Genomic DNA, 27,527 nt, shown 5'->3' on the forward strand with positions numbered 1-27,527 from the left:
ATTTCCTGCCAACCATAAGAATATCGCCTCCAACTCGCCATCCAGATTGTCACTGACAGTCTATAAAAACCTCTCTATATTTATGGAGTCGAGAAGTTTTGCTCTTTCAAAATAAATTGCTGGACTCTGTGCATAATTTATTGGGAAATGCAATGGAGTTTTATGTGGCACTAGAGACCAACAATAGCGGGAAAATAGCAGGAGATTTATGAAAAGGAAGAAAAATGTTTCCAATGGGAATTTCCCACACGTAAAATATTTTACATCATTTTGCCATGATTTCGTCTCAACTCTTTTCCACATTATTAGGTTGGACGAGGAGCCAGGAGACATGGAATGGTTGTGGTATTGGACAAAGAAAAGCCAGTTTTGGAACCATAGCAAATTATTGCTGAATGAAAATGCAGGTGTGTAACATACAGTATGACACGTTTTTGGTTATTGCATTTTAAATTATGTGTATAATAATAATACATTGTGAATAGTTTCCAAATTGTTATAGCATAACTTTACTGGACACATTCTTGTTGCCTACTGACCATTGCCCTCTTACCCATGAGAAGACAAATAGCAACCAAAATAGATAGATATGGTCACTCTACACTTATACAAGGAAGCAAACTGAATTTAGTAAGCAGCAACAGCACATTGCGCCCTCTCCAGGCCCCCCAGGCATATCACTTACTCTTTGTTGCCAAGGAGAGCCCCGGGATTACCTGGATGGGGGCAGGATGGAGGGGGAGTTGGGCGAGCCCCCACTATGGGATCCTTTCTCCTTGATCTCTTGTATGAATGGCCATCAAAATCTATGGTCATTGCCGAGTGGTGTTGCCATCTATGGTGTGGCATCAATGCTACCCTATCAATGGTGATGCCCAACGTTGAGAAAACATTGGCGGCGGTCCGATGTTCGAAATCACTGGTTAAGCCATCAGTGGTTTTCTACTGAAGGTTTAATACCATCTATGGTACATTCTTTGATGGCCATCACTAGTCTGTTGGGTGTGTGAGCTCGTTGAGAGTTGGGTTGTGTCAGGGCGCCACCATGCATGACCGGGCTGCTTCCTCGTGGAGCCCTGTGGTTTTCTGCGCTCTTTGAGCCAGTGTAGTTTGAGTATATGTTTGGCCGGCCCTACACTTACACCAAGTGATTGGATCACATAGAGTATAATAATGCTGTTTCGGGCAATGACTCCGCATTATGTTAGACTGTAATCATTCAACAGCATTTTTCGCTAGCCTGGGTCGAGATGACATTGATCCTGGTTGCTAACCAAAATTATAGTTCATTTTGGTTCATGGCTGGGATATGGTCAGTTGTAGATTTTTAGGATATTAATTAGAACCAGAAAGATGGGGTTATACATAGGACCGAATTTACGTGTGCACTGAATGGGCTGCCCTGACAAACCTTAATTGTACCCTGGTTATTCACTAACATGGTGTAAGTGAGCAGTAACACATATTAGAAACCAATCACCATGTAGATTTGATTAATGTACTGTAATGCAAATTAGAAATGCAAGCCAATTATTTATTGCACATTTACACCTTTTCAGTAAATAACATCTTATGAATGAAGGCTAACTGCTGCTCCTTTGTAGCTAAAAAAATATATAAATCGATGATGAAATATGTGACAAAATATGTGCCCCTCTCCAGCCGACATTTTCTGAGTACACAAGAAGCCGCATACAGAAAATAGCTTTGTCATTAGAGTTTTTTGTAGCCATTGGAAGGGGTTAAGTCACACAACATTACTAGCCCAAGTTTAGCTGATGCCTAGGTGTTTTTAAACACGGGTAGGAACAATCACAGTCAGGAGGTCTTTTTTTTAAAGAAAATCGGGAATTTACCAAGTCATGATTATGTTTCCCGATGGTGTATGGGATCGTTCCTACCCGTGTTTCCCTCTTGAACAAGCAGCCTTCACATATCAGTGAGATACGTGCAGGCTGCTTGTGTGTTTGCAAATTATGAAAGTGTTAAATATTTTTTTTTAAATTACACCTCCAAAGCATAACCAGCTCCTGACCCAGTCTTGGTTCTAAAAAACGTGTAAGGTTGCCCAGTATTTTAGAAACCAGCACTGGGCTCTAAGAGATAGTCCTGGTTTTAAAAATGGTGTGAGGTTCCCCCTATTTTTAAAACCAGAACTGGACTCAAACCTAGGCAGGGTGTAATGCCACAGCCAGAGGACCCTTTCACTGGGTCACCCCGGCCAAAGCATTAAAACCACAAGCTAGTCAGCCCAAGCCGGGGATCTTAGGGAAGGTGTGGACCGCCCAATAAAGGGGTCCCTCCTCTCCCGAGCACCCTTGGCTTAGGCTGAAACCCGGGGCTCTGGCCAATGGGTGCAGGAATAATAGTGTGAAAAATAGATTGATACTATTGCTTTTTCAATGGAGCTACAGATGCCAGCATGCTTGGCCTTTTACACTTGTGAAATTACAAGTGCCAGCAGGCGGCCGGCACCCGTACCCCCACTGTAAAAAAAAATATTAAAATAACATCAGTACTCCCACACTGTTGAAAGTAAAATTGTATTACATACAAAACACACTCACACATACTGTACTTACCTTCTGTCAGGTGATCGGTCCCTTTCTCTGGTAGAAATTCCCACGGTTTTTCTAAAAAAAAAAACATCCAGTACTCACCTACATCCTGACGTGGCATCGGTCCTCTTCTCCAGTAGACTCCCCAGGACTTGCCAAAATAAAAAAACAAGTAGATCGGACCCCTCGGACATGTAGAGAAATATGTGTTTACACATATATCTCTACCCCAGTAATTGTGAATTCTGTCATTAGCCAGGCCCGACCAGCCAATCAGAGGGTGCGCTACAGTAAGCGGCCGCTGATTGGCTGTAAGCACAGCCACGTGGGTCACAGTCAATTAGCGGCCGCTTTCTCAAGCCAACTTCGCCTAATCCACCCTTGCCAACCTCCTCAACATATCCATCTCCAAGAAACATGCCCTTGTCTCCATTGTACTCAATAAACCCTCCCTTGATGATGTCTCTCTCAAATTAACAACCTATTTCACTCCCTCCCTTTGCTTCCAGGCTTCTTGAGCTCTCTCCACTCCACGGAACAGCCCTCACCAAAGTCACCAATGATCTTGTTTCTGCTAAGTCTAAAGGTCACTTCTCCATTATCCTTCTCAGCCTCTATGCTGTCTTTGATACTGTTGACCACCTTCTTCTGTTGCCAACCTTTCATTCCTTCAGCTTTTATGACGCTGCCCTCTCCTGGTTTATCTGGTTTACAGGGGCACTGTCAAATTCACTGCTGTAATAGAATTGAACATAAGTTATAAAGTCAATTTTATGCGACTTCCTACAGACCTCACTCCAATATCAATGTGGATGCAGGTAATGCAGTCTGCGATGGACACCGTTTAATTGTTTGAGGAATTATCCTCCTGCTGTGCCATGCGTCGGCTCATTAACCTGCTGTTGAAAATGACCGACGCAGTGAGAGACAGGACCTCAACTAGAATGAGATCCCCCAAGAGGAGGATGCACTTCAAGGAACGGCATCTGTTAGATAGATTTAGGGGGGGGTTTGGGAAAAGTGAAAATGGGGTGTCACAGGAATAGGGATAAAGAATTTACTAAATAAAAGTGGACTTAACATCTGGCATGCACCAATTCTTATCATTAAAGTTATCTTACATCATACTGGTTATCTCTGATGTGACAAATATCTGGGAATATAGCATTGCTGACATGGGGCGTTTCTAGAGAGGAGGGGGCCCGTGTGCAGTCTCCGACACGGGCCCCCTCCTCTCCGTCCGGCGGCCGGCAGCACACTGAGCTGTGCGCAGCCAGTGCCAGAGTTATAGACTCTGGGCACTAGAGTGTGCCCAGAGTCTATAGAGTATGCGCAGGTCACCGAGAAAATGGCTGCGGTGGCCATTTTCCCTGTACTGTGCATGCGCAAACGATGGAAAAATGGCCACGGTGGCCATTTTCCAGTCGTTTTTACAGCGCCGGACCCCCGCGCCGATGTGGGACTAAAGAGAGGTAAGTAACACTATGGGTGCAGGGTGTGCAGTGTGGGGCCCCCCTGCACCCATTATAGATACGCCCCTGTTGCTGACATCCACCTGGGCAGGACTTATCTATTTTTCTGACATGTCAGTGGGTGTAACAACGAGTCATTTAGCGGGAACATTTTATCTGTTTCTTGTGATGTCCAGTACAATCAGGCTTGCCGACTTTCTGGCTGCCCCTTCCGGGAGGGAGCAGCCAGATCGGCATGACAGGTGTCGTGGGTAGCACAAAGAGGCGGGGCTGGTCAGACTGCGAGTATTTGTGGGCGGGGCGGGGCCACATGATTGCTTCATTTTGGCCCCACCCCTGTTACACAATGCCGATATTACAGGCATTGTGAAGCAGGGGGCAGGGCCAAATTGACGCGATTCAGAGTGAATCGCGTCACCGCTCCCCCTCCCCCACTGCAGGGGTTTCAAAGGTAATTGGGGGGGGATAGGATGGGTGGGCGGCAGCCAGGAGGATTGCCTGCCTTCCCGGGAGGTCGGGAGGGTAGGCAAGCATTAGTATAATTGGAATGGCAAAGGTTACTGTCACTATCTGCTTCTTGTTTTCACTGCCCATGTCACTGCCTCTCCATCTCTCTGTCTCTCTCCCCAGATGTTTTCTTTGTCTACCTCAGCTGAATCCCCGAAAAAATTCCTCCCTCCTGTTACTCTCCAATGGTTATTTGTTAAGAAATGCCTCTGTCAGCTTACACTAACTTACTGCTAGTGACATCTCCCTGCCTGTTACTCCTCTTAGCTCTGACTCCCTCTACCTGTTGCAACCTTATCTATGATACCTTACCTGTCACCTGTATCAATCTTAAATTCTTCTCTTCCTACACAGCCCATTAATGGACCTTTTTATTAATATTCATATAAAAGTTCCTAAAAGGGGTTAGGTATGATACGTTGACATTCATAATGTGGGCAATCATAACGTTGACAAGCAGATGATGAAATATCGACATGATAGAATGTAGACATATTGTCCCAGGTGGTCCAGCGGTGACTTACCTCCTCCCAACGGGTGCAGTGTTGTCTTTCGGGTAGTGGTAGTCATCTGACTGTTAGTTCTGGAAGAGTCCACAGATGGAGCAGTTCCCCCTGCCCTAATCTATGCATAGTGCCTAACCCTAACCTCCCCCTAGTGCCTAACCCTACCCCCAAGCGCCTAACCCTAACCTACGCCTAGTGCCTAACCCTAACTTACCCCTTGTGTCTAACCCTAACCTCCCCCTAGTGCCTAACCATAACCCCCCCTAGAGCCAAACCCTAATCTTTACCTAGGGCCTAACACTTCCTCTAGTGCCTAACCCTAACATCCCCCAGTGCAGAACCCTAATCTTAACCTAGTGCCTAACCCTACAATAGCTAATGCCATCTAAAAAAGCTAATGGGGCCAAGTTCCAAAAACCTAAGCCTTTTGTAGCTTGGTAAATGGGGCTTTAACGCAGCCCTCATAGCCCTCCAACATCTGCTGCAATACCCCCTTGGTAAATGGCCCATCAGGCTTTCTAAACCACTGCGTCTCAAACTTGTCCCTTAAGGCATGCTAACAGTCCAGGTTTTAGGAAATCCATGCTTATGCGCAGATGTTAAATAAAAAAGACTGAAGAGCATGGATATCCTTAAAATCTGGACAAGTTTGACTAAGCACTGTGCTAAACAGCTCCTCCTATTTTTGCTGTTAGTGTTTCTACTGCTCTAACTTCACCTGTCAGCCTGTCTAAACAGCTCCTCTTCTTGCATAACTCAACTGCAATTGCAAGGGATGCTGGAGGCCACTCCATCACCTAGCACATTCCATCACCTGGCAGTACTTGCTATATTAACTCAATATAACTCAGCCAAATCCCACCCTTTACTCTGTCAGGCTCTGCCCCTCTGCTGTTTTGACCCCCTTCCCCACCGCTCTGTCCTAATACCCCCATTTTGCTTTGCCCCCACCCCTCTCGCTCCATTCAGCCACCCTCCACCCAAACGTATTTATTTCTCAGTGACCGTTCCTCTTCTTCTAGGTCTACCCCATCTCCCTCGCAGAGGAACCACTGGAAACTGATTTTAGGTAAGTGTTAAATTGTGTACATGTGGTACCCCCATAGTTATGGGGTTAGCCCTTTAACTAGTTAAGGGATATAGTTACCCTGCATGCCCCTGTCAGTTTTTTTTATTATAAGATCATACAGCACCATTGGCCCCATAGGATAATACAGTGAACTTTCGCTGACCCTACTCCCTCAGTACATACTGAGCATGTGCAAACAGGGAGGTAGAAAGTACCCTTGGTCAGCGAGCCATTTTTGGAGGGAAAATCCTGCCCTATTAGTTGGTAGCCTGGGTGTCCAGGCAGAGATCCCTGTAGGCGGCCTGTTGCTGGGGTCCCCCTGTCCACTCATAGATGCCAGACTGACAGGGAGGAGAATATGGGAGAGCTTATAAAATACCCTCCCCAGGGCTGTCAGTGCTGAGTCTGGAGGAATTTCTGAAAAAGGATTGTCTGTGAGGCGCCTCTGTGGAATGTCCTTGGATCTGTAAAAATAGGGGTGCAGTAACCCCTCTCATTTACCCTGGATTACAAATACTGCACCTGGTGCTGTCTGCAAGGAGATTCAGTGGAGTGCCCTTGGAGCTGTAAAAAATAAGGATGTTATAACCCTTTTGTTTGCCCTGGATTACAAGTGGTAACTTTTCCCGGCCATCGCTGTGTTCACCCCTGCGTTGCCCTGGATTACAGATACTGAGTTTGGTCAAACAAGTAAACCCTATTGGATTACAAGTAAAAGCTGCCCCGGTCTGCTGGAGGGTAGAGGATTGCTGTACGGAGCAGGGGTGCTGCTTACCTGCTACCCCTTAAACAGTGCCATCGTAATGTAACACCCTGTGTTAAATAATTAACCTTTTCCTTTCCTTGCAAATACAGGACACACACAATGTATATACAGTATATCTACTGTAAAGGGTGGGTAATAAAAAACTCAGGTATGCTGAAATGAAATGTACAGTCATGGAGGGCTATTTATTGGGTATTAATATAAAGGAAATGTACATGGAGCTGTTGTATCTGTGATTAGTGAAGGCAATTCTCCCATATGGTTACTCATGACACCACACGGCCATATAGGTAATTATGGTGACAAAGTTAGTAAGGATCCTGGAAGGTTCCAGAAATGGCATGCGCTAGGAACAGAGGGGAGGGGCTTGTGGCAGGCTGAGGGGAAGGCTATAAATAGGAGAGAGCTAGTGTCAGTTGGCAGACTGGAGTTCCCCCTCGTGAGCCCTCTGATATAAGGCCGCAGCGCTGCGCTGGGGTAACCTAAGGAGGGCGGCAGTAGCGGCTGTGAGGCTGGATTAGAGGAGTCAGTGAGGGCTAAGTAAGGCAGGAAACCCCTGGTGAGGAGGGTACCTGCTAAGAGGAGAAGCAGCTGCGTGTGGTCCCGGCAATGGTCCGGATGGCAGTCGGGAAGCGTGGCTGTGCCTGATAAGCAGTGGAAGCCCTCAGTCGGCTGAGAGGGGTGGGCTGCTGTGACACACCCCAGTGACTGAGAGGATCAGCTGGGGAGGAGGTGGGCTTTGTAGCAGTATCGCTCCACCAGCAGTCAGTGGGCACGATTCTATTCTACGCGATGTGAATAGCGCCGGCAATCAGCTCCCGGAGCTATTCAATACACCGTGCAGCTAATACCGGACTAAGGATTCTGCCCTTCGCGCCTGGAAAACAGCATTGCGCCGGGAAGTTAGGTCGGGTAATGCCCGTTCTCACACCTAAAAACCCTGTTTAAGGCGCAAGAACGAGCCTTCCCCAACCTAACATCGCGATGGATTGAATGGCTCTGGGAGCTATCGCCCAGCGCTATTTACCTCGCGCTCAATTGAATAGAGCCCAGTGAGTTCCCAGCTTACAGGAGGTGGTGAGCCCTTTTTGAAGCATTATCATTCCTATTATTATTGCTGACCCCAGCACACCCAGCACCTAGTATTCTCCTCAAACAGAGGGACATATATTAATTAAACCAAGTACTGTTAACATCAGCATTAAAGAAGCCCTGAAGTCCAGTCTGCAATAATTTATACTTCAGTGAGGTAGAGAAATCACTTGTATTGGAGTAACCTGAACCAGCAAACTACTGATATCTAAATAAATCACCCCTACTCTGGAAGTCAGTAAATGTGCATATGCATTTGTGTATCAACATAGTGCACCTATTAAATTTCCTCTGGGACTTAATTTGAGGGGGAACAAAGCTCATAGTCCAAAGTGAGAGAAACACAGAGCAGTTGGCATACAGGAGGATTGCCTTCATTTTAAAGTATTATTGAGGAATGCCTTATTTAAATGCGTTGGAGGTATTTTTCTACAATAGAGAAGGAAGGTCAATTTATTAACTCATTGTCCGTGACTGTTCATCATATATTCCAAAATATTATAGCATGTCAGGAACAGGAATTTTAAACAGCTAGCAAAGTCATAAACTATGTGAGTACTATCAGATTCAAAACTCTTTGACCGTAGTTACCAGGAGAACCTACCGAGCCCTATAGTACAGTTTGCAGTCCAGGAGTATATCCCAGCAAAATTGATATCGTTTTCTAATAGTTGGTTATTTACATACCATCGTCAGTTCACCTTCAAAAGACTTTTAGTGTTGTGAACTCATTCAAATACCATCACACAGTGACATTATACCAGATACCCAAAAAAGGAAAAGGAACATAACTTCTACTGAATGTCTTTTAATTAGAGAACAGTATCTTTGTATTATTCCACAAAACCTGATTGCAGTGAAATGCCAGTGTTAACATTGTATTCTCTATGTCGGTTTCACTATTGTATATTATTGTATGAGGTGTGTATACATTGTTATACTTAAAAGGAAAAAGAAAAAACATACCATCTGTGTACTGTTACCTGTCTTTTCTGAAGCATTGTGGTATCCGAAGCAAACCCTGGAGGGAACAAAATCGAGAAGAGTGTGAGTTACTAACATTGCTGGGGAGATATACAAACACATGTTGGTTTAATATTTAGTACAATGCATTATCATTTGGGTTTTCCCAAGTAGACCACAACACATCATAAATACTTGGATGGAGGCACTGATCAGAACGAGAGTCATATAATTTATAACGTTGTGGGGTTGGTAACCTAGTGTCCCTTTCAAAAGGGGAAATAAAAGGGGGTTACAAATATCATTTTTGTATTATTTTAATTATTTTTTTATGGTCAAAACGCTGGAGTAAAAAGTGTATGGCAGGTGAGGCACTGCCTCTCCTGTCTAACTGTTCTGCACATCCCTAATCAAAACATACCATATTATACCTTTGTATAAGCTCCACATGAACCTTCAGGCCAGTGCATCTCCAGCCATTTACCTCACCGCACGTCACTATAATATATACATACTTGCCTACTTTTGAAAAAGCATTTCAGGGAGATTGTCAAAGCAACACCTACGAGGGTGGGCGTGTACTGCTACATCTGAGAGGCGTTTCAGAAAATTGATTTACATCCACATGTAAATGAGCCCCAAAGCAGTTAGTAAGATCTACTTGTTGATGAAAATATACTGATACTTCTCAGAAAATGCATGTAGCCATAGGGATCATTGTGCCTTATAACCAATGCAGGGAAATTATACTAATTATCCAATTTGAATGTATAGATCTCTGTTTTTTTCATTTATATAACAGTATCATAATGGGGGTAAGGTGAAATGAGGGAGATTGGTAGACTCTTCAGGGAGACAGGGAGATTGCTGCTATTTCAGGGAGTCTCCCTGACAACATACCTCCCAACATAACCCTCTCCAGGAGGGACACAATGCTCTGGTCCTGGACTTCCCTGGTAAGAGGTGGGGCTGCAGCGCAGTTCAAAATTCAAGTAGGGGAGCCACACCAACTATCATTTCACACGCTGCCAAACATCACTGGCTGGGACTCACTGGCAGTTGGTGTGACTCCCCTATTTGAATTTTGGACTGTACTGCAGCCCCATCTCTGGAGCCACCACCAATCATAAATTACCAGGGAAGTCCAGGACCAGAGCATTGTGTCCCTCCTGGAGAGGGTCATGTTGGGAGGTATGCTGACAATGAGGGAGGGTTGGCAAGTATGAATATATAGTATATGCCCAGCATAAGTAAGGTGAATTGATGACCTGATATAACATAGCTGAGATGCTAATGATTAAAGTTCTATCAGCAGGAGAGCTCAATACACAATCAGCCAATCAGAAGTGACCAGCTGGTGCTGCTGGCTGTCACCATCATTGTGTATGGTTGCACTAGCACTCCAGCCACCGCAAGAGATATATCTCCAGGCAGGTGTATATACCTTCAGGTCTGCATCAGGTATAATTATGAGAACACACCCCCTATCCTTCCCTTCCTAATGTCACTGCTCCAGGGCCTAAGAAATCATAATAAGTACAAGAAGTGCCAAAATTTGAATATGGGGGTATATGCACATTTTATAGTATGTAGATGCTGTATGAAATGTGTATCTGACTCAAAACAATAGATGTACGTCCAACACTACATGAGGCTCACTCTGTATATATTTCCACAGATGCATAGTATGGGCCTGAATGTATCACAGACACACACAGCGCACAGATAATACACATCACTGCTGTGTGTAATGATCACATTTCTGCTCATCCCAATTATGTGTTTTGATTTACTGACATGTAGTCAGCACATTGTATTTACTATTAACCCCCAATGCCCTGCATGAGATACATGGCAGTGCTCCCCCCCCCTCCCTGCCAGTGCAGCTAGTGATGTCACAGTAGCAGCTGATGATGTCACTATTGGAGGTATGATGGGTATAAGAAGGCAGCTGGATGCTTCCTGTGTTATATCTGATATTGCTGGACTAGTGACAGTACAGATATTTCTCTTCTCATTTCTGAGTGGATAAAATGATATTACGATGAAGAAGGCGGGAAATAACCATCCTAAGCACCATCAAATGACTGTAAGTATCTCTTATAGAGCCATGGCCTCACCGTATTACTGATGGGTAATGGTAATAGGTCACTGCTATATGATTTCATATAAGTTCAGGGTAGGGTTAGATACATTAGTTTTAAAAACTCCCTTTTTCTTTGTATTTATTCTATTTTCTATTAATAACTGTTTTGCTTAGTAGCTTTCCAGACTTTCTAATATTTATGTTAAGTTTCTGATTTCAAATTATTTAAAATAAAAGCAAAATATTATGAAATGCTGTTATACAAGGGGAAGTGCATCTATATCACTGTTTGCTTTGCTTTATATCAGTGGTTTTTGCCACTATAGGGAGATTATCTTGGCATTAAAAATCCTGTATTGTTCTTATGTCTGTTTCATTATTTCACAGGTCGCTCTACGCATCCGTCCGTTTAATAGGACAGAGGCTAAGAGCAGCGCCCGATGCATTATACACCAGCTCGGGCTGCAGGTAAGAAAATTATTTTAGTTTAAACAACTGAATTAGTTTAATATTAAACACAGTTAATTATAAAACTGTTTTCTTACCAAAACATTATTCTTAGATGTATTTGTTGCAAAACTTTACTTTATAGCACATTTATTTATTTGATTTCTCACATTGTATATATATATGATAAAAAAAATGTTTTGCTTTGTGTATCAGAGGTGGGACGCTATCCACAGTCCCCATATACCCATAAGCAAATCAGAGTAATGACCTGCTGCACAGATAGTGCACAAGTAATGGGTAAATCATGGATCATTGCTGGACTATGCAAATGCTGGGCCTGCTGCAAAACACCATTGCAGGGCTCCTAAGCTGCTCCTCCCTCTTACTAACCAGCTGATTATGTTTGTCAGACAGGGGCGTGACCCCACAGACCAGTAGAAAGTGGTGATCTCTCTGCTTGTGGCTTCCTATTGGTCTACGAGGTCACACCCCCCTAGGCTGCACATGCAGCACCAGCTATTGCTATATCCTCTGAAGATAGTGTGAGGAGAAGATGTGTCTATGTTTATACTGCAGAGAGGCCGGACAACATCTTCCATCTTGCCGTATCTGCCCAATCCAGGGCTCTCGGTTAAGTAGGGATAAAATATGTCATGCACATATTTTATGCACAGTAACAATTCCCTCCAATAAGGAGGTTATGCTAAGAATTGTAGTTCCACAATAGGTAGCAAACCACTTGAGACACAATCCAATACGTTATTGTTATATAATATGTCTCACTTAGAGTTGGAAGGACCAGCAAGCTTAGGAGTTAGACCATTCTGTGTCTTAAGGGCCTAAGAACCAGTGACTAGGAGAGTTTATATAGATATCAGCAAAATGTTCCTGGAAACTATGCTGAAATGCTGACAAATATGACCCTATATTCCAAGATCACGTCCCCATTTATAACTTTGCTTTTATCCATTAACATAAACTAGACTTAAGATCTTCTGCTCCAGCCGGAGAGGTGCTTATAGGGCCTGGTGACATATAGTGAACATGTCTTCTCTTTCCTTATAGACAGTACTACTGCAGGACCCTGGTGAGGATCCTGATGATGTCCTGCGTTGCTGCAGGACCAGGGAGAGGACATTCACCTTTAATGAGGTGTTTGATCAGGCAGCTACCCAGGTGATTATAATCCTAAGATATTTGCAATGAATAATAAAAGTTAATAGTATATATAACACAGTACTCAGGGACATCCTATGAGAGGAGGGTTCCTGTGTGCTGTCTCTGAATGGGTCCCCCCAAACCATTGTATGTGAGGTGTAGTCTCTGGTACTGTGCCAGAGCCTATTGTACAAGCATACTGTATATCTCTGGGAAAATGGCACCACAAGGTAGATTTCTTTTGAGGTGGCCACATGGTAAGTACATACAATGGGTGTATGGAGTGCGGTGTGGGCCCCCCTGGATTCAGGTGCCCATGTGCACCACACACCCTACACCCATTATACATATGGCAGCGCTGCTCATGCTGCATCTTGTAAAGGGAGTAAAATAGCTCATGAGAACAATTTATCATCATATGTGACTGTAGCATCAGCCAGTAATGCTTGTACAGCTGCCATTTCTCCTTATTCAGTATAGAGCATATTTTTACATTATTTTCATGATTGCTTATGTAGCATCAATAAATGTGTCTCATTTCAGGAGCATGTCTATCAGTCCACCATGAAGAACCTAGTGGATGATATCATCTCAGGGTATAGTGCTGCTATATTTGCATACGGCCCAACAGGTAATATTAATGTTATTAATACATAAGTCTAATTGTTTATATTGTATGTGTAAAAGTAGGGAGCTGGTGAAATGAGTGGTGGTAAAACATGTGACCATCTGTGCTGTTAGTAACTGTGAGCTAGTAGTTTCCTTATGGGCTGTGTAATTATCCAGGTGGTTCCAGAAAGTGAGGCGTTAGGTACATGGCACAATCCAGGTCTGAGCACTGAATCCTCAGTATAGTGATGACAGATACAGAATAATAGAGTAACATTTAATTGAAAATATCCAATAAGGGCACAAGTCATAGTTATTAAGGATAACTCTTCTATTTGGGGCATGGTAATAGCATGAGAATGGTGACAAGTGTGATAGTTAGAAGGTGAATCTCATTTGCCAAAAGGTAAAAGTATTGGATCACATAACTATGTTACAATGTAGTTTTGAGTTTAATAAAAAAAAGCCCCCAAATGTGCATACTGTAGATTTTTATATAGTATCTTAAATTATATTTACATTTTAATGGTTACATTGTCAGCTTGTGATAGGCTGTGGTTACCACTGCTTCTAACTCTCACTGACCAGGGAATAGGTGCACCCATCACCAAATGTGGAGGCAGCATTTTATGGGCAGAGCAAACATACAATAGCGCACAGTCTATCCATTCACTAACAAGCGGTGACATCCCTGAGAGAGTGACCTGATGAGCAGCATCCTGATGAATATTGGCTTAGTCACATGATGTCTATCACTGTTCATTACTGACATGACACATTGTATAACTACATATCTGCCATTATTTCTTGTAACATCAGTGAGAATATGCTAAATACCTTTATATTTATCACAGGCACCGGGAAGACCTTTACTATGATGGGCAATGGTCATGAGCCCGGAGTGATATTTCGTGCTCTGAAAGATCTATATAAGACCATTGAGGTGCAGAGAGGGCAGAATAAGTTCTCAGTGTCAGTGTCCTATGCTGAGGTAAGTATGTGAGGATTATGTGCTTGGTTTATATTCTATGTGTCTTATTTAGAGGTGGATGGAACTCTGGGGGTTGGCATAAGATATGCATTTACATACTGCACATACACGGGGAGCGGCGAGCATACATAGGCCAAGTAAACTGCAGCACAATTAGACATGACGCAAAGGCAGGCTTTGGGTTATGTGTCTATTGCCGGTGCTGGAGGGCCGGATGCAACTACACAGAGTGATGATAACTGTTAGCAGCGCTATCCTCTGATTGGCTGATTGTGTATCTACCCCATCAGCAAGAACATAATGACTTATGGTGCATACACATGGTCAGCTTTTTCTTCAGATCTGAACGATAACGATTTAAAAAATTGTTAAATCGTTTATATCTGAAGGAAAATCTGACATACCTGTCATGTCTGAATGATGAACCATGCACGTTCCCGATGGTCAGATAACAATATCTGACATCTGATGTGTTTGCAGTCAGAAATGGACGATTCCATTCATTTTAATGCAGTCAAAAATCATTCATAGTTCAAATCGTTGGTCAAATCGTTCAGATTGTTCAATCGTTCATCTGACACATCTGACAAATCTGACCGTGTGTATGCTCCATTACAGTACAAGACAATGCTGGACAAATACATTGTATATAAATATTGCTGCAACAGCGGTCATAACACTGAACTAAGTAGCACGGTGGCAGAAGTCAAGGGTTAGGTGCTGTATATAATAGTAAGGGAAGGAAAAGCACATGGGGGAAGAGGGCCCTGCTCGTGGAAGCTTACTGTATATTCTAAATGGTAGGGCAGACAGACAGGGGTGACACAGATGGGGCAGGGACAGATGTGAATGGTAAGATATTCTCTGTAAAGCACTACGGAATATGTGTGCGCTATATAAATAACTGGAAATAATAATAAACTGTGGAGCAGACAGACAGGGGTGACACAGATGGGGCAGGCAGTAAGCATGGGACAGTGTTAGGATGAGGGATGGAAGGCTTTGATGAAGATGTGCATCTTGAGAGCCCGTTTGAAGTTTTATAGAGAGGTGGAGCCAGGGCAGTTTCTAGCCAATCTGGCTCCCAGTGCGAACATTTAAAATGCGCCCCCCCCTCCATACCTACCTGGCATAACATGCTCCACACCCCCCAACTGACATTACACATGCTGCACCGTGCCCCCCAACTGACAAAACACATGCTGCACCCCCCATCTGATATTGCTGCACCCCCAAACTTACATAACCCATGCTGCACCGTATCGCCCAACTGACATTACACATGCTGCACCCCCCATCTGATATTGCTGCACCCCCAAACTTACATAATCCATGCTGCACCATACCGCCCAACTGACATTACACATGCTGCACCCCCCAACTGACATTACACATGCTGCACCCCCCAACTGACATTACAAATCGTGCACCCCCCAGCTGACATAACCCATGCTGCACCCCCCAACTGATATAACCCATGCTGCACCCCCCAACTGATATTACACATGCTGCACCGTACCCCCCAACTGATATTACACATGCTGCACCGCACACCCCAACTGATATTACACATGCTGCACCGCACACCCCAACTGATATTACACATGCTGCACCCCCCAACTGATATAGCCCATGCTGCACCGCACACCCCAACTGATATTACACATGCTGCACCCCCCAACTGACATTACAAATGCTGCACCGTACCCCCCAACTGATATAACCCATGCTGCACCGCACACACCAACTGATATTACACATGCTGCACCCCCAACTGATATAACCCATGCTGCACACACACCCCAACTGATATTGCTGCACCCCATAACTGATATAGCCCATGCTGCACCGCACACCCCAACTGATATTACACATGCTGCACCCCCCAACTGATATAGCCCATGCTGCACCCCCCAACTGATATAACCCATGCTGCACTGCACCCCCCAACTGACATTACACATGCTGCACCCCCCAACTGATATTGCTGCACCCCCTAACTGACATAGCACATGCTGCACTCCCCAACTAATATTACAAATACTGCTCCCCCCTTCCCCCCCGCGGAGGTGCAGTTACCTGGAGATGGTGAAGCACATGCACATCTCTGCTGCTTTGCTTGTCCCATGCATGCCCACTGCCCAGTCCAGAGTGCGGCAGATGGGAGCGGACAGCCGGGGGGCCCCTACCACTAACACCATGTGAGACCACAGAGGGGACAGTACTTAGTCTCAGGCGGCATCCGGAGTGCGACCGTGAAGTGGAGAGGGAGCAGGAGTGAAGGTCTCAGCAGGCGTCCGGAGAGTCAGTGCGGCTGATGTGAGCACCCCTTCCTGTCATGTGACACCCAGAAGGAGCTGAGGGAAGGTGGCGATTGGATGCAAAGCTACTGCCGCCGTAATTATTGGTTAGGGAGGCGCTGACAGCGCTAATGCAGGACCAGGTAATTTTTCAAGTTTGAGTCCCACGCAGCCTATAGCGCACTGCGTATTTTGCGATCACTGGTCAGGGTGGAGCACCCCGTGCTATTGCACAGGTCGCCTGCCCCTAGAAACGACCCTGGGTGGAGCATCCGACAGGGAGAGGTAGAGAATTATGAGAGGTAGGGAGCAGCCTGTGCAACATCTTGGAGGCAGTCATGGGAAGAAGCAATCAGTTGGCAGGAGAAGCAGCATTCATTAGTGGAGAAAAGAGGGCAGATGGGAGTGTGAGGGGAGATGAGGTCAGAGATGTAACTGGGGGAGGATTGGGTGATGGCTATGTAAGTGAGTGTGAGGAGCTTGAATTGGGTTCTGAAAGGGAAGCGCTTGTAGGAGAGGGGAGGCAGATGTAGCACGTTTGGAGATGAAGATGAGCAGTGGCGTAACTAGGGCAGGGCGAGCAGGGTGCGTGCCCTGGGCACCATTGGACCGGCGGCGCGGGGGGGGCGCCACCGGCCACGTTACCGGCCAGCCCGCCCTAGTTAGCCAGTGTAGCGCCGACCGCAATGAGTGCGATCAGCGCTACACATTTACACAGGACCTAGGCTTCCAGCGCCAGTCCTGTGCTGCACACCTGAGCCCGCTCCCTCCCCCTGAGCGCTTGCCCAATAGCCCAATAGCGCTAGGAGGCGGGCTCAGGCTGTGCATAACACACGCATCGCTGCCAGTGCTGGCGGTGATGCGTGTGTTAGACAGCAGCCAATGAGAGTCAGATAGACTCTCATTGACTGCTGCAGCACCCACTGCAAGAGCCGGACTTCCGTCCGGCTCCTGCAGTGGGTAATGGGACAGACGTCATGACGTCATGACGTCTGTCCCATAATGCTGAGCGCGCCAGCCCGGGAGGACTGGCGGGTGGCGGCGGCGGGAGCGGCATCGCGGACCGGAGCATCAGCAGCGTGGATTCAGGTAAGTATGTTTTTATATGTATATATATTTTTAACCTATCTGCACAACGGGGGAGGGGGGTGGCTACTACTGGGGGCTCCATTATTGGGAGGACCTCTACTGGGGGGGCTACTACTGGGGGCACTTAATCGGGAGGGAGAACCTCTACTGGGGACTACTACTTGGGGGGGAAACTACCACTGGGGGCATTATAAAAGGGGCCTACTACTAGAGGCACTGCACTCGGGGGACCACTACTTGGGGCAATAATAGGAAGGGCCACTACAGGGGGCACTGGATAGGGGAGATCACTACTGGGTGCCTGCATAAGGGGACCACTACTGGGACAACTGCATGGGGGGGACTACTGCTGGGGGCACTATATAAAGGGCACTGCATAGGGGGGGACTACTACTGGGGGCACTATATAAAGGGCACTGCATAAGGGGATACCGCTACTGGGCGCACTGCATTGTGGGAACTGCTACTGGGGGCACTGCATAAGGGGGAACACTACATGTGGCACTGCATTTGGGGGGGCCACTACTGGGGGTACTGAGTAAGGGGAACTAATTGGGGGCTATATAAGGGGGACCACTACTGGGGGATACTATATAAGGGGCACTGCTATGGGCCTGCATAAGAGGGACCACAACTGCATACTGGGGGTACTGTATAAGGGGTACTACTGGGGTTAAGGTGCATATGGATAGGAATGTTCAGTGTGAAAATAAAGGGGTGTGTCATGTTGACACGCCCCATTTGTAAGTGACCACGCCCATTTTTTTTGATGCGCGCGCACATCGGGGGGAGGGGGGCTCCCTTTTTAAATTTGCCCTGGGCTCCAAATACCCTAGTTACGCCACTGAAGATGAGCCAGGCAGCAGCATTGAGGACAGATTGGGGAGGAGAGAGACAGTAGTCAGTGAGGCCAGATAGAAGGAGGTTACAGTAGTCCAATCTGGAGATGACCATTGAGAGGCAGTGGCGGAACTTTCGGAGATAATTGAGTCAGTTGCCACTGGGCACCAGCCCTAAAGAGGGCAACTCCTCCATTGTCACCTGTTCCATGCTATACCTGCATCCTGCAATGCTATGGACAGAGAAGCCATCGTGCTGACTGAGTGTAAATCAGCAGGGGTGCTGAGAGGGGGGGTAAGGAGAGGTCTCTGTCACTGCAATGTCTTGTCATTTTACTTGCATGCTGCAGCAGTCACATCGCTGCGGAGATAATGCTCTCATGAGATGATGACATCGTCATGTCGCAAGGATTTTTCTTATCACCAGCTGAACAAGTTCCAGGCTCTGGGAGGCGGGCGGCGAAGACTGGGAGGGATCACAGAAAAGTAAGTGACTGCAGGCGCAGGCCGGCATCCTGTTTGTGTGGTGCAGCAGAGGGTGTGAGACTGGCTGCACTGAAAAGGAAGCGCCCGAGCGCGCCACTGACTGCTGTGCTGTGAGTCTGTCACTGTGTGACTGACATATTAGATATATCACATGTGTGTGTATATGTATAATATATATATATATATATTATATATATATATATATATATATATATATATATATATATATATATATAAAGCCAACAATGGTCCGGCACTCATCAACAAATGCAGCTTGACCCGGTGCCAGCACAAAACAAAAACAATATCAAAACTGATAGTGCAGCACTCAGGGTATCCAGAAAATAAGTATACAGACACGTGAAAGTGATGTCAACGTTTCAATCTATATTAGATTTTCATCAGGAGATACAGCATGAACAAAACATCTTACCTTATAAACATACACCAGACATGTGAAAAACGCTCCCAGGAAACTCCCGAGCCAAGCACGAGAGACAGGGGGCACATAATGATGACATCATCGGCGCATCAGCGTCGAGCACGTTAGTGAACACATCCCAACACCATGGAAACAAAGTACTATAAACACAAGTAATGTCGATCAAAATGTACAAACATACAAAGCAATTACAGTACAAGATACAGTATACAAATGGCCAATATAGCAAGCGTAACATATTAGATAATGTATAAGAATATGCAACCAGCTGCAAGGTAACCCATCACTGGAAATCAAAAATGAGTCAAATGGTTAAAACCAGTGCAATCAGGGAAACCCGTCACTGACAACATAAAGAAGTTATAAGCAGCAGGAACGGCAATGACAAAAAACTTATATCAAAAAAATATATAACAGCAATATATATATATCACATATGTATCACAAAAAACATGCTAATGGGAGAACCTCATTCAGACCTTTTGGAGTAATTACATCTAAGAAATGGATCCAAAAGGATTCTCTTTTCAATAAGACCTGATTTCTATCCCCACCTCTTCGAAGTGGGGGTATGTGGTCGATCATTCTATCGGGACATAATCTGGCATGCCTACGATATAGAATGATCGACCACATACCCCCACTTTGAAGAGGTGGGGATAGAAATCAGGTCTTATTGAAAAGAGAATCCTTTTGGATCCATTTCTTAGATGTAATTACTCCAAAAGGTCTGAATGAGGTTCTCCCATTAGCATGTTTTTTGTGATACATATGTGATATATATATATTGCTGTTATATATTTTTTTTATATAAGTTTTTTGTCATTGCCGTTCCTGCTGCTTATAACTTCTTTATGTCAGTGACGGGTTTCCCTGATTGCACTGGTTTTAACCATTTGACTCATTTTTGATTTCCAGTGATGGGTTACCTTGCAGCTGGTTGCATATTCTTATACATTATCTAATATGTTACGCTTGCTATATTGGCCATTTGTATACTGTATCTTGTACTGTAATTGCTTTGTATGTTTGTACATTTTGATTGACATTACTTGTGTTTATAGTACTTTGTTTCCAAGGTGTTGGGATGTGTTCACTAACGTGCTCAACGCTGATGCGCCGATGACGTCATCATTATGTGCCCCCCGTCTCTCGTGCTTGGCTCGGGAGTTTCCTGGGAGCGTTTTTCACATGTCTGGTGTATGTTTATAAGGTAAGATGTTTTGTTCATGCTGTATCTCCTGATGAAAATTTTATATAGATTGAAACGTTGACATCACTTTCACGTGTCTGTATACTTATTTTCTGGATACCCTGAGTGCTGCACTATCAGTTTTGATATAGATATATATATATATATATATATATATATCACATAGATATACCTATTATAAATAAGGTATATTGTATCTAAACATGTGTGTAATAAATGCAGGGACGCATAGTAGCTTTTTTTTTTTTTGGTTTTGTTTATTTTTAATAAAAAGTAAAAAAAAATACAAAATACAATCACCCAACTGTGCGTCACTAACTCCAAGCTGCCTCTCCACTATGGAGCTAATAGTCTTGCAAGATGATGATGGGATCATCTTCAAAGACTCTCGTTCTTCGCCAGGCTCTGTGAGGTGGGCGGTTATTGGGAGGGACAATCAGCACCGGCCCAAATCTTACGCATGTTACGTGGGCGTCTAAGGCGCCAGGCACCCTGGAAGGCACGGAGAAAAAAAACCTTAAATGTATGCCACTGTTGAGAGGATGAGGGTCTTAGTAGCATCCAGGGTGAGAAAGGGTCTGATCCTGGTGATATTTTTGAAGTGGAAATGGCAGGACTGTGAGAGGTGCTGGATGTGTGGTTTGAATGTGAGGGAAGAGTCAAGGATAACTCCAAGACAGTGCACTTGGGAGCTAGAAAAGATGGTTGTGCCATTAATAGATAATTAAATTATGGGTAGTGAGGTTATGTGGGAGTGTGGGAAGGTAATTAGTTCTGTTTTAGACACATTAAGTCTAAGAAAGCTCTAGGACATCCAGGAAGAGATAGCAGAGAGACAGTGAGAGATACGAGTGAGGAGAGAGGGGGAGAGGTCAGGTGAGGAGAGGTAGATCTGACTATCATCAGCATAGAGATTATATTGGAGGTCAAAAGAGCTAATGAGCTCACCTAGAGAGGACTTATAGAGGGAGAATAGGAGAGGTCCAAGAACAGAACCTTGGGGGTTGGTAATGCAGTTGTAAACAATACGCACAAGGAGTCTGGGGAAAAAGGGAGGAGATAGATGAGTCGGTAGTTGGAGAAAGTGCTAGGATCAATGGGTTTTTAAGAATGGGGGTAATAAGGCCATGCTTGAATGCAGAGGGGACAGTGCCAGATGAGAGGGAGAGATTAAGGAGTGGGCAAGATGGGAACAGGTAGAAGGAGAGAGTATTTAAAATCATTTAATTTTTATCTGCAAACACTGTATCTATGTACACTATACAGAAATATTACACTTAACCATTTATTAATTGTGTAAAAATACAATAATTCTACTTAATAATATACTAATAACACTATCAATCCACATATCTACACCATCTCTGTGGTATTGTGCGCTATACACACTTATTACACCTGACATACACCTGCAGCAAATGCTATATTTCAGCTGGATGCATCTTAAGTAGGGGTGTGCACCGGCCACTTTTCGTGTTTTGTGTTTTGGTTTTGGATCTGGATCTTTCTTCGTGTTTTGGATCTGGATTGGTTTTGCCAAAACCACCCTTCCGTGTTTTGGGTTCTGGGTTTTGTGTTTTGGATCTGTATTTTTTTGAAAAAAAGCATAAAAACAGCTAAAATCACAGAATTTGTAGGTTTTTCTGCTCCTATGCTATTATTAACCTCAATAACCTTAATTTCCACTCATTTCCAGTCTACTCTGAATACCTCACACCTCACAATAGTGTTTTTATGTCCAAAAGGTTGCACCGAGGTAGCTGGATGACTATGCTAAGCGACACGAGTGGGCGGCACAAACACGTGACCCATCTAGGCGTGAAACTGCAGTGGCAGACAGGATGGCATTGAAAAACTAGGCCCCAAACTGTACATAATGCAAAGAAAAAAAAGAGGTGCAAGATGGAATTGTCCTTGGGCCCTCCCACCCACCCTTATGTTGTATAAACAGGACATGCACACTTTAACAAACCAATCATTTCAGCGCCAGGGTCTGCCACACAACTGTGGCTGAAATGATTGGTTCGTTTGGGCCCCCACAAAACAAGCTGGCAATTAATCTGTCCCTGCACAAACTGGCTCTACGGAGGCAAGAAGTCGTCCTCATCCTCCTCATCCACAGATTCCTCACCCTCTTCAGTGTTATGTACATCCTCATCCTCACAGAGTATTAATTCGTCCCTGCTGGAACCACAGGTCCCTCTGTACGTTCTGGAGGCTGGTCTCCCTGGAAGAGTTGATCATTCATTTTATGAACATCATCTTCTCCACATTTTGTGGAAGCAACCTCCTACGCCTTTCGCTAACAAGGTTCCCGGCTGCACTAAACACTCTTTCGGAGTACACACTGGAGGGGGGGCAACTCAGGTAAAATAGAGCCAGTTTGTACAGGGACCTCCAAATTGCTTCTTTTTCCTGCCAGTACAGGTACGGACTGTCTGACATGCCTACTTGGATGCTGTCACCGATGTAATCCTTTAACAGACAGACGCACGCTTGTCGCTGCTGCTTTGAGGATTCAAGTGCGGCTACAGCCCACACAATTCACAAAGACAGAAAAAAAAAAAGAATATTTTTATTGTTTGTGGAGCACACTTTGAGGGTTACACCACCCTCTAACAGACAGACGCACGCTTGTCGCTGCTGCTTTGAGGATGCAAGTGCGGCTACAGCCCACACAATTCACAAAGACAGAAAAAAGAAGAAGAATATTTTTATTCTTTGTGTAGCACACTTTGAGGGTGTCACCACCCTTTAACAGACAGACGCACGCTTGTCGCTGCTGCTTTAAGGATGCAGGTGCGGCTACAGCCCACACATTTCACAAAGACCGAAAAAAAAGAACAATATTTTAATTGTTTGTGTAGCACACTTTGAGGGTGTCACCACCCTTTAACAGACAGACGCACGCTTGTCGCTGCTGCTTTAAGGATGCAGGTGCGGCTACATCGCACACAAGTCACAAACACATAAAAAAAATAGTTTTTTATTTTTTGGAGCACTTTGAGAGTTACACCACCCTTTAACAGACAGACGCACGCTTGTCGCTGCTGCTTTAAGGATGCAGGTGCGGCTACAGCCCACACATTTCACAAAGACCGAAAAAAAAGAACAATATTTTAATTGTTTGTGTAGAACACTTTGAGGGTGTCACCACCCTTTAACAGACAGACGCACGCTTGTCGCTGCTGCTTTAAGGATGCAGGTGCGGCTACAGCCCACACAATTCACAAAGACAGAAAAAAGAAGAAGAATATTTTTATTGTTTGTGGAGCACACTTTGAGGGTGTCACCACCCTTTAACAGACAGACGCACGCTTGTCGCTGCTGCTTTGAGGATGCAAGTGTGGCTACATCGCACACAAGTCACAAACACATTAAAAAAATAGTTTTTTATTTTTTGGAGCACTTTGAGAGTTACACCACCCTTTAACAGACAGACGCACGCTTGTCGCTGCTGCTTTAAGGATGCAGGTGCGGCTACAGCCCACACATTTCACAAAGACCGAAAAAAAAAGAAGAATATTTTTATTGTTTGTGTAGCACACTTTGAGGGTGTCACCACCCTTTAACAGACAGACGCACGCTTGTCGCTGCTGCTTTAAGGATGCAGGTGCGGCTACAGCCCACACATTTCACAAAGACAGAAAAAAAAAGAACAATATTTTAATTGTTTGTGTAGCACACTTTGAGGGTGTCACCACCCTTTAACAGACAGACGCACGCTTGTCGCTGCTGCTTTGAGGATGCAGGTGGAATCTAGACGGGATTTGGAACCGAGGACACACTACCTCCATCAATTGTCTAAATCCCACTGCACTAATGTCGGATACCGGACGCACGTCTAACACCAACATAGCAGTCAAGGCCTCAGTTATACGTTTTGCTTCAGGATGACTGCTGTCGTACTTCATCCTCATCGCTAGGGACTGTTGGAGGGTCAATTATTTAGTAAAAGTAGTGATGTTCCTACTTCCTCTCTGGGATGATGAACAACTCCCAGCAGCAGCAACAGCACTAGTAGGAAGTGGTTCTTGATCTTTCCCTATTTTATTTTTATCAGAGAAAGTTTGGTCCTCCATTTATGTTATATTGATATATATACGTGCGGCTAAAGCGCACACAAACACAGAAAATATTTTTTTATTTTTGCTGGAGAGTAGTGCACTTTGTGGGTTACACCACCCTTTAAGAAATGAGCCAGCCGGCTCTTTACTTATGGGACACAGGCGCACGCTTGGCGCTGCTCCTTTGTTGATGCACGTGCAGCCACAGTGCACACAAGTCACAAACACAGAAAATATATATTTTTTTGGTTTGGAGTGTACTTTGGGGGTTACAGAACCCTTTAACGGTCAAGCCAGCCGGCCCTTTACTTATGACACAGGCGCACGCTTGGCACTACTTTGTTGATGCACGTGCGGCTACTGCGCACACAATTCACAAACACAGAAAATAATTTTTTTTTTGGTTTGGACTGGAGTGTACTTTGGGGGTTACAGCACCCTTTAACGGTCAAGCCAGCCGGCCCTTTACTTATGACACAGGCGCACGCTTGGCACTACTTTGTTGATGCACGTGCGGCTACTGCGCACACAATTCACAAACACAGAAAATAAATTTTTTTTTGGTTTGGACTGGAGTGTACTTTGGGGGTTACAGCACCCTTTAACGGTCAAGCCAGCTGGCCCTTTACTTATGACACAGGCGCACGCTTGGCACTACTTTGTTGATGCACATGCGGCTACTGCGCACACAATTCACAAACACAGAAAATAATTTTTTTTTTGGTTTGGACTGGAGTGTACCTTGGGGGTTACAGCACCCTTTAACGGTCAAGCCAGCCGGCCCTTTACTTATGACACAGGCGCACGCTTGGCACTACTTTGTTGATGCACGTGCGGCTACTGCGCACACAATTCACAAACACAGAAAATAATTTTTTTTTTGGTTTGGACTGGAGTGTACTTTCGGGGGTTACAGCACCCTTAACGGTCAAGCCAGCCGGCCCTTTACTTATGACACAGGCGCACGCTTGGCACTACTTTGTTGATGCACGTGCGGCTACTGCGCACACAATTCACAAACACAGAAAATAATTTTTTTTTTGGTTTGGACTGGAGTGTACTTTCGGGGGTTACAGCACCCTTAACGGTCAAGCCAGCCGGCCCTTTACTTATGACACAGGCGCACGCTTGGCACTACTTTGTTGATGCACGTGCGGCTACTGCGCACACAATTCACAAACACAGAAAATAATTTTTTTTTTGGTTTGGACTGGAGCGTACTTTCGGGGGTTACAGCACCCTTAACGTTCAAGCCAGCCGGCCCTTTACTTATGACACAGGCGCACGCTTGGCACTACTTTGTTGATGCACGTGCGGCTACTGCGCACACAATTCACAAACACATAAAATAATTTTTTTTTGGTTTGGACTGGAGTGTACTTTCGGGGGTTACAGCACCCTTTAACGGTCAAGCCAGCCGGCCCTTTACTTATGACACAGGCGCACGCTTGGCACTACTTTGTTGATGCACGTGCGGCTACTGCGCACACAATTCACAAACACAGAAAATATATTATTTTTTTAGCACTTGGGGGGAGCACCCCTGATGGACAGAGCACCCCCTGGACAACACTACAGCACCTCTTTAGGACTGGGACACTGCACAGGACTTTGGAGTGGACACAGCCCCTATGGAGAACTGACTGCACAACACAGTCCAGCCAGCCCCTATGGACACAGCCCCTATTAACAACAGCAGCACAGCACAACACAGCCAGCCCCTATGGACTTTGAAGTAGTGGACAACAGCAGCACTACACTACACTACACTACACAGCCCTAACTCCCACCCTCCCTCTTCACTGTCCACAGCCGAGTGAGAAAATGGCGCCGACGTGGGTACCTTATATTGGATCCAAAACCCGCGAGACTCGGAATGCGGGATGATGACGTTTTGCCTCGATTTCAGATCCGAGTCAGGCGGGAAAAGTCGAGCCTGATTCGGATCGGACTCGGATCGGGGGGGCTCGGGGGGGTTCGGATTTCAGAAATCCGAACCCGCTCACCCCTAATCTTAAGATGATTCTGTCCCAACAAATGCATGAAATAAGCTGTTTATGTGGCCTCCTTACGTACATTCTGCCCACATATGCGGCCAACTGCCCCCTATATATAATAACATGTAATAACATATAATTGGGCATAACTAGCAATTACCAGGCCCATAACAATGTTTGTGGGGGAAATTAAGACCCCCTACTCTGCCTTTTTGAAAATGCATGAGGTCTGGTGCAGAACTGAAAGCTAAGATGCTTTCCCCAAAAACCCTTTCTTCATGATACATAGCATCTGGAGAACTAAAAGTAACACATGCTCTTTCCAGATAGTAATTGTGGATTACACACTTGTGCTTGTATTGCAGAGAGTAATTATTCCTTGTATTGCAGAGAGTGCTTATACCTTCATTACATTTGCAGGTCTACAATGAAACCGTTCGGGATCTGCTAAGACCGTCCTCTGGGTGTTTGAAGCTTAGAGAGGATCCCTATGGCAACACCAAGATAGAAGGGATTGCAGAGTTCTTCCCCAGCAGTCCTGAGGAGGTGACTATCATTAGTCTGTGCTACCCTTATGCAGCATCCATGCATCACCACTAGTCATCCCTGTCTATAGTATTATTATTATTATTATTATTATTATTATTATCTTTTATTTATAAGGCACCACAAGGGTTCTGCAGCACTGAACAAGGGGGAAATGACAATGCTGTCTGTAAAGAACCTATTAATGTGTGTATGAATAAGCAGAGCCCATGACTATGTGATCGCTGGTGTAGTGACCCTGCTGTAGCTATAACACATGGGCAAGTGTAACTTTATGAGTTGTTTTGTGTAACCACAAGAGTGTTGGTACATCTATATTAC

General features: G+C 45.0%; 1 protein-coding gene across 1 annotated transcript; it reads left to right on the plus strand.

Moving 5' to 3' along the window:
• The first annotated feature begins 3,364 nt into the window (after positions 1 to 3,364).
• On the plus strand, positions 3,365 to 27,349 carry LOC148473422 (kinesin-like protein KIF19). Its single transcript, XM_088459593.1, has 7 exons — positions 3,365 to 3,376; positions 11,407 to 11,487; positions 12,535 to 12,645; positions 13,171 to 13,258; positions 14,091 to 14,227; positions 27,081 to 27,206; positions 27,344 to 27,349. The coding sequence occupies exons 1-7, from the start codon at positions 3,365 to 3,367 to the stop codon at positions 27,347 to 27,349; spliced, it is 561 nt and encodes a 186-aa protein (XP_088315719.1).
• The last annotated feature ends 178 nt before the right edge of the window (positions 27,350 to 27,527 follow it).

This window comes from Taudactylus pleione, unplaced genomic scaffold, assembly GCF_031769625.1.
Source record: "Taudactylus pleione unplaced genomic scaffold, aTauple2 ptg000916l, whole genome shotgun sequence".
NCBI lineage: Eukaryota > Metazoa > Chordata > Amphibia > Anura > Myobatrachidae > Taudactylus > Taudactylus pleione.

Coding starts and splice junctions, on each gene's coding strand:
- LOC148473422 (XM_088459593.1), top strand. Junction 11,488..12,534: donor TACACCAGCTCGGGCTGCAG/GTAAGAAAATTA, acceptor CTTTCCTTATAG/ACAGTACTACTGCAGGACCC. Junction 13,259..14,090: donor ATTTGCATACGGCCCAACAG/GTAATATTAATG, acceptor TATTTATCACAG/GCACCGGGAAGACCTTTACT.